The sequence below is a fragment of the Sturnira hondurensis genome, unplaced genomic scaffold, assembly GCF_014824575.4.
Source record: "Sturnira hondurensis isolate 20B ecotype Veracruz unplaced genomic scaffold, ASM1482457v3 Scaffold0021354, whole genome shotgun sequence".
Lineage (NCBI taxonomy): Eukaryota > Metazoa > Chordata > Mammalia > Chiroptera > Phyllostomidae > Sturnira > Sturnira hondurensis.
The window spans coordinates 335,656-346,062 of record NW_028093985.1 but is presented as its reverse complement, the minus strand read 5'-3'; the positions used below and the strand labels follow the sequence as shown (position 1 = coordinate 346,062).

At 44.4% G+C, this 10,407-nt stretch overlaps 1 protein-coding gene across 1 annotated transcript; it reads right to left on the bottom strand.

Annotated features, from left to right (window-relative positions):
- Positions 1-336: 336 nt before the first annotated feature.
- On the bottom strand, positions 337-2,406 carry CARTPT (CART prepropeptide). Its single transcript, XM_037032168.1, has 3 exons — positions 2,166-2,406; positions 1,694-1,777; positions 337-880 (listed from the first exon to the last, which is right to left on the bottom strand). The coding sequence occupies exons 1-3, from the start codon at positions 2,322-2,324 to the stop codon at positions 773-775; spliced, it is 351 nt and encodes a 116-aa protein (XP_036888063.1). The 5' UTR covers positions 2,325-2,406; the 3' UTR covers positions 337-772.
- Between the last annotated feature and the right edge of the window lie 8,001 nt (positions 2,407-10,407).

Below are 10,407 nucleotides of genomic sequence, written 5' to 3'. Positions count from 1 at the left end.
TTGGTCTCACTGGCTCAAGTTAAGGGATCTAAGAAAACATTGTAATAAACAAAGTCATATCAGCTCAACTCCAACCACCTCCATCTCATCTCTCTCTCTCTCTCTCTCACACACACACAGCTCGCTAAGCTTCTGTTATCCAAGAAAAATAGAGTCTACAGAAGCTTGCGTGACGAACTCCTAATTAATGACCAAACTCCTTGGAGGCAAGGTGCTGTGCTCCCAATAGAGTGCTATTTTTGAAATATTTCTCTTTGAAAACAAGTGCATGATTAATTCAGCCATTTCTATTTAAAATCACTTATGTAGAAATAACAAAGCACTTTGTGCAATTATTAAAAACATTTTATTATGTATAAGTTGTACATGCTTCAGTTTGCAATGCTTGGGGTGATTTATTTCTCACATTGGGATATCACGTACCCAACATTAACTAGACCTAATTTACATCCTGCCATGCCACATAAGAAAATACAATTTCAAAGCAAAGTTTCCCGACTTTACACATAGACACACAAGAGTTTGTCAGACAAAGAAAATAAGAAAAGAATATTTTTGCACACATAGCAACTCCATACAAAGTATCATCCCTCACAAAGTAACATCTAGTGTGTTCTTTGATTTGAAAACAGCAGGAAAGGAGCCCCTTCGTCCTCAGAGGGAAATGGAAACGTGGTTGATACAGTAAACGCTGGTTGATACAGCCCAGCGCAGGGGATGAAGGTCTTCGTGGGGGAGGAGGGGTGGGGGCTGATGGAGCAGGGTAGATGCCTTATAAGCACTTCAGGAGGAAGGAATTGCAGGAGGTTCCTCGGGGACAGTCGCACAGCTTCCCGATTCTCGCTCCTTTTCTCACCGCGCACTTCTCACCAGCGTCACACTGCAAGCAACACAACCTGTGGTCTCCGGCATGTGCACACCCAGGGACCCAAAGGGCACATCCCTCCATCTACACAGTTTCTGCCTCTTGGGAGAGACGGATGGACCCAACACCATCCCCAGAGGTCTAAGTATAGTCAGGCCTAAAATGGCAGAGAGCTTTGTGCTTAGAATTTCAGTGAGAGAACATAATTTTTAAAAAAATTATTGAACCCCTCCTGCTTTCTTCTACCTTTGGCAGAGGGTGGGGGTTGGTTACATTTCCTGGGTCCTTTCATTGCTCATCCAAAAGAAAAAATCAGACAGACCTTTTATCTAAGAAATAAACAATAGATCTATATTTTCTCACACTCCCGCCCCCCCCCGTTTTCCACCCCCTCATCCCAAGAAGGAAGATTCAAATATGTGTGTGTGTTCTCCATGGAAGGTGACGAGCCCTGGTTAAGAATTTTGACCCTAGAACTTAGATCAAAAACGGATTGTGCTTTAGAGAAAAACTGGAAGAGCAAGGACTGAGTAGATTTGAGGGGTCTTCCGAATGAGAGGGTTCTTGGTGAGGTGAAAAGGCTCATCTTCAGCCAACGCTCCTCACAGGGCCAAGAGCTGGCTCCTGGCACGTGCTTTTGGATCCTCTGAAATCCTCAGAGACAAGGGCAAGGGCTGGCAGTGGGAGCAAATGGGAAGGGGCGCAGAACTCTGCAAGCCCATTTTCTGAATTACTTAGCCACATCCTAGGGAGAAGGCACGTGTAGGGCTCAAGGTGTTATATTTTCTCTTGCAAAAACACGGGGAGGGGGTGCCCCCAAAGCCTTACCATGGGGACTTGCCCATACTTCTTCTCATAGATGGGAATGCGTTTACTCTTGAGCTTCTTCAGGACTTCCTGCAGCGCTTCGATCTGCAACACACCGCCCCCCCGGAGCCCAAAGTTGCCACCTGGGCTGCTCGACCAGCCCAGGTGCATTATAAGGAGCCCCAGAACCACACACACTCCTCTCTGGGATGCTGCAGGGGTGGAAGCTAAGCGAGCCGTCCTGGGTACTGACAGCAGGACCCAGAGCCTCGGACGCTCCTGTCGTTCAGAGGAGCGGAGACAAGAGATTCGCTTTACAGACTGCCCGGGAGCCCCGTGGGCTTGAGACAGTCTTCAGAGCCTGGACTTTGCGCTTGTCTCCCGGGGCCCTGCCTGACTCCAGGAATGGGGGTGGGGAGGAGGGAAGAGAGGAGGTACAAGGAAAGGGACGGCGCGGCAGCCCAGGGGAGTCTGGGGCGTGGGGGATACCGACCAGCTCCTTCTCATGGGAGGCATCCTCCACAGCAGAGTAGATGTCCAGGGCTCGGGGCTGGAGCTCGGCGTCCTCCTGGGCATGGGCGCCCAGCAGAGGTAGCAGCAACAGTAGGGCGGCACCCAGGAGGGGCAGCAGCCGAAAGCGGGGACTCTCCATGGTGCTGAAACTCGGCGCTGCTGAGGCACCCCGCGCTCCCGCCTTTTATACCCAGCCAGAGCCCGGGTGCAGGGAAGAGGGAGGGGGCAAGGAAGGAAGGGGGTGTGGAGGAGGGTCCAGGTCAACCGTCTGTAGGCAGCGATCTGCTGCCGCTTGACGTCAATGCCCGCGGGGCTCCAGGCTCCCGGGGAACGAGGCTCTGCACACAGATGGGCAAGAGCGTGGAGGCCAGGTACCCTGCGCCCCGAAATGTTGTCAACCCCGCAGTAAGGAACGCTCCCCGAGGGATCTGAGCTGAAGTAGAGGGAGCAAGAGGTGAGGGATGTGGAACAGGAGGGTTAGGAAATGGAAAATGCCTTTTAGGTAAGACATAAGGAAAACAGTACCCACCCCCACCTCCCGCCCGGCCAGTCTCCTAGCAGCGGTAGCAATAGCCCAGTCCACCTCACCAGTCCTGCCTTGACTCACCCCAGCCGCATGTGTGGCAGCAAGAAGCGGGTGTTGCCTTCAGGCAGGCATGTCCACTGAGCACACTACTAGGCGCACTGTGGTATAGGAGAGGCAAACATAGAACACACGAGCAAGAGAAATTGTAGTCTTCCCCAGGATGGGTGCTTCAATGGAAGCTGTGTGGTAATAATGAGAAAAGAGGAGAAACAGGCCAGCTGCGATTCAGAGGTGGTGTGGAGAGTGCAGAGAGCCAGACTCGGCATCCCGTCCTGTCTCCACACTCCTAAGTTGTGTGACTTTGGGCAAAATAAAGAACTTCTCCAAGCCTCACTTTCTTTGTTTTTTAATTCAAATCTGAGGATATGTTTATTGATTTTGGAAAGAGAGGAAGAAAGAGAGAGAAGACATCAATTACTTGCCTCCCATATGCCCCCCACCAGGGATCAAATCTGCAACCTGGTATGTGCCCTGACCAAGAATCAAACCCCAAAACTTTAGGTGTGCAGGACGACACTCCAACCCACTGAGCAACCTGGCCAGGGATCACTTTTTTCTTTTGTAAAACTAGAATTTCAGAAGATGTACCTCACAAAGTTATCTGGAGGTGGGATGGAAGAATAGGTATGTGAAACCCCTGACCCTTAGCACCACAAGCACAAGCCTCCCGACCACCCCTCTTGAATTCTGAGGCTGCCCTGGTAAGTGGCTGTGTGCAGTATCTCACATTTTCCTTAGGGCAAACTCAACCATCCTCAAAAGCCCTCCAACCCACTACCCATTTCTGATACCCAAGGAAGAGAATAAAATAAAGGGGGGGGGGAATGCAGCCTCCCAACTATGGAAATCAGAAGTCAGTGGAAAGGCTGGTCCTCATCGGCTTGTGAAGAGACTGCCTTTAAATGGTTGGGGTCCTTACATCTTGAATACGAATGAAAGTTCCTGTAAGAGAGGAGATGTTTTCCCACTTAGACCTAGAGGCTTATCCCCTCAGTCTGCCCACCTGGCTTCTTTTACCACACCCTCTGTCTCAAACTGATCCTCAGTCCATCCACTCTTCTCCATCCCCGTTTCTACCTCCCCAAACCCGGGGAGCTTCTCCAATCAAGTTCTTGCCTTCCCCCAACCTCCACCCCATATCCCCTTGCCTTCCTCTAATCCATACTTCACTGCCAGCCAGGGTATTTTTCCCCTTAAAACATACCAATGGCTTTGCATATTACCAAGTACTGAATCTAAATTCCTTATCCTGATTTACAAAGTACTAAATGATTTGCATCCCTCTCCAATCTCATGCCCTATCACTCTGCCCCACGCCCTTCCACTCCATTCTCACTGGCCTTCTTTCTGGTTGTCTAATAAGCCAAGATCATTCCCATTTTAAGGCCTTTGTGCTTACCTGGAAAGGTCTTCCTGCATCTCCAAATGGCTGACTGCCTCTTGTCATATAAAGCTCAGTTTAAATGACCCTAACCACTCAACCCAAAGCATCCACCAATTTATCCTCCCACATATTTATTGCTTAGTAGATAATGTGGTTTATTGGGACAGTGAATACATAATATGTGTCTGGATATTTAATTCACGAAGTATTAAATTGTTACTCAAATGCACACAGGGAAGCATTTCAAGAAGTAATATCTCTTCGGATGAACTGCACACTTATTAACAACATCAAAATATTTTCCTTTGGGATAAATTGAGTTTGAAAATTTAATACCTTCTTCAGCCTTTCACACATACCTTTTGGTTCTATACAATAAAACTTCAGTGGCAGCGCATTTTACTGTTTAAACTTTATAGAGGCACATTGACACTCCCTGCAAAAATCATTTCCAGTGACCTTAAAAACATTCTCAGCTTCAGATTTTAACCCATCCTTTTGTAATACTTTTTTTCAAATTTTGTTCTACCCAGATACAAGTAATAGCTTTTCCCTTGTGCCCCTTCCATTGGAAAAGTAGAATAGCATTGGCCAAATTTGCGCTAGCATATTGCTCAAATGTCAGACTACTTTGTTACCCATCCCTCCCCTCAACCAAGTCTCGTTTAACAGTAAAACTGTTTCGGTTTCACTGACTTCTGAAATACTTGTATTTAAGACTGTTTTTCTCATGCTCACTGTGCTTTCCTCCAAGTTAAACACCATTCAGTTCTCTTTGGTACCATTTACAATCTCTCAAGTGACACACTTTTCATTTCTACATTGTCTGCTTTCCACACTCCTTGTTTCCAGAAGAGGAATTAATTTCCATCGGCATTCATTTTCTGTGTACCAGTTTTCAATCCATAGCCTTCCTAAGGAACTGGTATCACTCTGTTCTGACTAAACACCTTTATCACTGTCTGGAAGGAAATAGTCTACAATAAAGGACACCTCGTGTTGATGCTCGGGGGGGGGGGGGGGGGTGTTGTAGATGTACTAGGGAAGAATACATGCTTTACAGGCAGCTTCTGAAAGCGTAAAGTAGCAAAAATCAGACAAAGCTTTCTTTTGATTGTTTTAAGCTTTCAATGAAAAGGCTTTCCATTTCAGGTTTTTAAATTTTAAGATATTCTGAATGCCCAGTGTATTTATAACACTGCTATGTACTATGAGGATTGCCGAGATAATCAAGGCACAGTTCTTACCCTTCATCTTTGCCTTGGTCTTACTCACAAATACCTAGAGTGCAACAACTCAGTGAGGCGAGGGTCCTAGTGGAGAAAGAGAAGCCCAGAGGAGTCAGAAATGAACTCCCCCTCGAGAGGGGCAGCTTCGTGAAAAAAATGGTGTATGAGCTGCTGAATCTTAGAGGGTGGGTAGAATTTCAACAATAACAAACCCATTCTGGGGCCATGAGCTCAAGCAAGCAGTGGTAGGTGAAGCCCCACAGGCAGGGCCATCTGGGGGAACACTGAAGGGTCTGACTGCGGGAGAGTAAGGTACATGAGAATGTGAGCGGGAGACGGGTGATGGGAAACAAGACTAGAAAGGAGCAGTAGAGCAGAAAAGGAAAGTCCAGAACAGCAGTAGGTAGATCCAAATTCAGATCCAATGAAAGGAAGTAGGAGCATAGGTGAACCCAAAGAATTCAATTTTTCTAATACTTACACTAAAAGCAAGATTTTTATTCTTGTATTTATTGAAGTGACATTGGTTACTAAAATTACGTAGGTTTCAGGTGTACAGTTCTATATCATCTGTACACTGCACTGTGTGCTCACAGCCCAAAGTCAAGTCTCCTGTCATCATTTATCCCTCTCTTCATTTTCTTCTACCTCCCCCTTTCCCTCTGGTAGTCATCACACTGTTGTCTGTGCCTATGACTTTTTTTAACTCAATCTCTTCACCTTTTTCACTCAGTCCCCCATCTCCCTTCCCCTTTGAGAGGTGTCAGCCTGTTCTCTGTATCTATGAGTGTTTTTATTTTTCTTGTTAGTTCAGTTTGTTCATTAGATTCTACATATAAGTGAGATCATGCAATACTTGTCTTTTGCTGACTGTCTTATTTCACTTAGTATAATACTCTCCAGTCCATTCATGCTGTTGCAAAAGGTAAAATTTCATTCTTTTTATGACTCTGTAGTATTCCATTGTGTAAATGTACCACAGCTATTTTATCCACTCATCTACTGATAGGCACTTGGGCTGCTTCCAAATCTTGGGTATTATAAGTAATACTGCAATGAACATAGGGATTTTTATGTTCTTTGAAATTTGTGTTTTGTATTTATTTGGATATATTACCAGAAGTGAAATCAGTGGGTCAAAAGGCAGATCCATTTTTAATTTTTGAGGTACCTCCATACTGCTTTCCACAGTGGCTGCACCAGTCTGCTTTCTCACCAACAGTGCATGAGGGTTCCCTTTTCTCCACATCCTTGCCAATCTTTAATCCATTTTTAGTTTATTCATGTATATGGTGTAAGAAGGTGGTCTAGTTTTATTATTTTTTTTGCATGTACCAGTTACACTTTCCCAACACCATTTATTGAATAGACTGTCTTTACCCCATTGTATGTTCTTGCCTCCTTTGTCAAATATTAATTGAGCATAAAGTCATGTGTTTATTTTTGGGCTCTCTATTCTGTTCCATTGATCTATATGTCTGTTTTTATTTCAGTACCATGCTGTTTTGATTACATGGTCTTGCAGTTTAGTTTGATATCAGGTAGCATGATTCCTCCAAATTTGTTCTTCTTTCTCAAGATTGCTGTAACTGCCCTGGCTGGTGTAGCTCAGTGGATTGAGGACAGGCCTGTGAACCACATGATTGTGGTTCGATTCCCAGTCAGGGCACATGCCTGGGTTGCAGGCCAGTTCCCAGCAGGGGACTCACGAGAGGCAACCAAACATTGATATTTCTCTCCTTCTCTCCTTCCTTTCCCCTCTAAAGATAAATAAATAAAATCTTAAAAAAAAGATTGCTGTAACTATTCAGGGTCTTTTGTGGTTCCATATAAATTTTTGGAATATTTGTTCTAGTTCTGTAAAACCCGTCATTGGTATCTTGTTAGGAACTGAACTGAACCTATGAAAAGCAGCCTGTGTCAGATACAATGGGGTATCACTGGTGAAGAGAGACTTGCCCCAGTACAAAGAAACCTTTCTCTAGTTTCTTTTGGCCAGCACACCTGGAGTGCAGCAGCAGGAGCACACTTGACCCACACTCCCTATGCCACATCTATTCTGTGTTCTTCTCTGAATTTTTTGGATCCAGATCTTCTAAAATTATAGAAAATGTAGGATCAGCACTAAAGCAGCTAACAATGATTCCCCAAGAGATGAACTATATGACGTAACAAAGAGTAATTTTAATCCTTCAATGGCAGTTCATTGCCTACAGTTTCAAGTTAATTTCTCAGCATGGTGTCAGTTTTTCATAGTTCAGTCCTGACTCATATTTCCAATCTCATTTTCTTCTGCTCCCAACCAGTCATGTCAATAACCTTATATTTTATTTTTCAAGTGTACCACAATTATTTCTTAATTTTGCACTGAATTAGAGAAATAGGATAGATTATGCTGTCATAACAAACAACATCAAAATCTCAGTGACTTGAAAAACACACATATTTCTCACTCATGTCACATGTGCATCAAGGATTGATGGAGTATTTTGTATAGCATGGTCACTCAGGGTCCCAGATCGACTGAAGAGCCACCATGTCTGATATTGATGGTTGTGTTGTAGAGAGGGAAAAGCACTCTGGACAGTATTGAACATGCTGTTAACAGCTTTGACCAAGAAGTGATACTTCACATTTACTTCCAACTCATTAGCTTGACCTAGTGATATGATTCAACAATTAAAGAGATTAAGACGCACACTGTTTCCACGTACCTAGCATGCATTCATGACTATCACATTCACACTGCATGTTTGTCCATGACCTTCCCTGTGAAGCACACGTTGGACATCTAAAAAGCTCATGCTTTAAAACACATCCCCTGTTCTGTCAGACCACCATGTCTTCCTTTCCTTTGTTTTCATAAAGCTTCATACTTTTTAAACACCTAACATGGATTCCATCATATTGTCATATATCTATCTCACTTGCTAGACAAGATCCTTGAAGACAGAAAATATATCTAATCACCTTTCTATTTCCAGTACTCAGTTTGGTGCCTGATGCACAGAGGTGTAAGTTAGTTGTTATGAAACGAAGATAATATTTAGACATTAACTAGAAGACTACTTAATAAAGTATATAACCTGTTACAGAATATATTCATCAAGCAACTTAAAAGCACAGCCAATTTAAAATAAGTAATTAATTTAATTAACATTTTAAAAAAGAAGAAAGCACTGCAGTTTTCTATCTAGAAACACCATTATCACCCTTGTATTGGGGGAAACATGCCAGAGAGGAGTAAAATTGTTTCACAGGTAGGCAGTTTCAGAAATAGGATTTCTGGGGTACTGACAATGGCCTCTCTCAACAGTTTCTGGGACAACTAAGGGCATTTCAGTTGCAAGATGGAAAAATTTCCCCAAATGCAAAACTTGTGTCACTAGGAAGGCTGTCTCCACACTCCCATTACACACTTCCACTTCACTGTTTTTCCCTCACACTCTCTACAGTGCAGTATGGAAAGCAAACTGGGGCAGGATCGCATCTGAAAAAATCTCAGGAAGTTTAAAGCCTCTCCCTGAACATCAATCTCCAGATTGTAGACGTGAAGAAGTGACTCCCTCACTGGACATTTTGGCTCAGACGGCATTTAACATCACTTTTAAAATCGCAGTTCTGGGACTCCTTCATGCCTCCTTCAGAACTCGTCAAAGTGAAATCTATTCCTTTTGACATAAACTCCAACCTCAGGAGAAACAGAATACCATCTGGCATGATCCAAAGAGGCAGGGCCTGAGGGCAGACCTATATTTTATAGGAAGAAGGATCCTCCACAACTCTCTCTTTTACTTTTTAGGCGATCTCCAGCCCTGATATTTCTCTGCCGTGTGTCAGCAGTTTAATCTGGTTCTGGTTTTAACGACAGATCCATCATGTTGACTTGGCTTACCAGCTAAGTCAGGCCCACCTTTCCTCTCTGCAAGCTAGATGTATTGACACTCAGTCTCTGCACTCACTTCCCATCAAACTGCCTCTCTAAAGCCAGCCTGGCAAGGCCTGCGAGATGGATGGGTAGCAACCATTGCTTAAGCTTCTCCAACCTTTGCAGGAAGTCCACAGGGACTGTGCTTATTACTCAGGAAGGTGAGATTAGAGCGGCCTTTGAGAAAACCGAAACCCACTGCACAGCAGGCTTGCCCAAGGTCATGTGTCCAGTTTTCCTCTCCTATTAAACTGACTGCTGGAAGACAGTGGTTTGGAAACCCAGTTTAACTTTATGAACAGGATCATAGACAAGGGAGGCTCTTACATTTAAATACAGAAGAAGCTTCAAGAGCTTAGGGAAGGCAATCTAGTCTGAAGAGGAGTGCCACAATGCCTATCTTATAGCGTCATTTGCCATACAGAGTTACTGGTTTAGAAAGACCTTAAGGAGGTAACTGGAGATTTTTAGGATGCTAAAAAAAGATCGGCTTCTCTCAGTGCCCCATATTCTCTTCATTTTCTCATTTTTCTAGAAAATAATAACTATTCCATTATACTCTCATCTTAGGCAAGCTCTGGGGCCACCACACCCAGTTAGCTAAGGATGTAAGCTATTCCTTCTATTCTCTATATCGTAGCCATCTGTGGCTACCACTCCCCCGACCCACTAGATGGTGGTTTATGGTGCACTGTGTTACTATTCACACATATTGAGTCCTCCTCCCTGGAGGAGAATTATACTCTGGGCCCTGGTCAATGGCTATGTGGCTATGTGGCCATGTGATTCGCTTTGGCCAGTAAAATACAGACAAAAGTACAATGCATTGTTTTCATGGGGAAGCGTTAAAAACCAGTGCACACTTCGCCCTGCTCTCTTTTTCCTCTTCCATGATGATTGGCAACGTTCCAGATACAGGCCGCTCTGTCAGCCTGGGTCACAGAGGTTCCTGGAGGGAGGGAAATGTTGAGCTCAACTACAGCCAGCCTGCAGTGGACATACAGCGTGAGGAAAGAATAACTTTTTGTGGAAGTAAGCCACTTTGGGGGTCATTTGTTACTGCAGCATAGTTTAGCTCAATACGACCATCAGGGA

Bases quoted from the DNA above. Each gene is read 5' to 3' on its own strand.
- CARTPT (XM_037032168.1), bottom strand. From the start codon at position 2,324: ATGGAGAGTCCCCGCTTTCGGCTGCTGCCCCTCCTGGGTGCCGCCCTA. The intron at 1,778-2,165 runs GTCGGTATCCCC...GGTGTGTTGCAG, and splicing joins CCTCCCATGAGAAGGAGCTG to ATCGAAGCGCTGCAGGAAGT. The intron at 881-1,693 runs GTAAGGCTTTGG...TGTTGCTTGCAG, and splicing joins AGTATGGGCAAGTCCCCATG to TGTGACGCTGGTGAGAAGTG.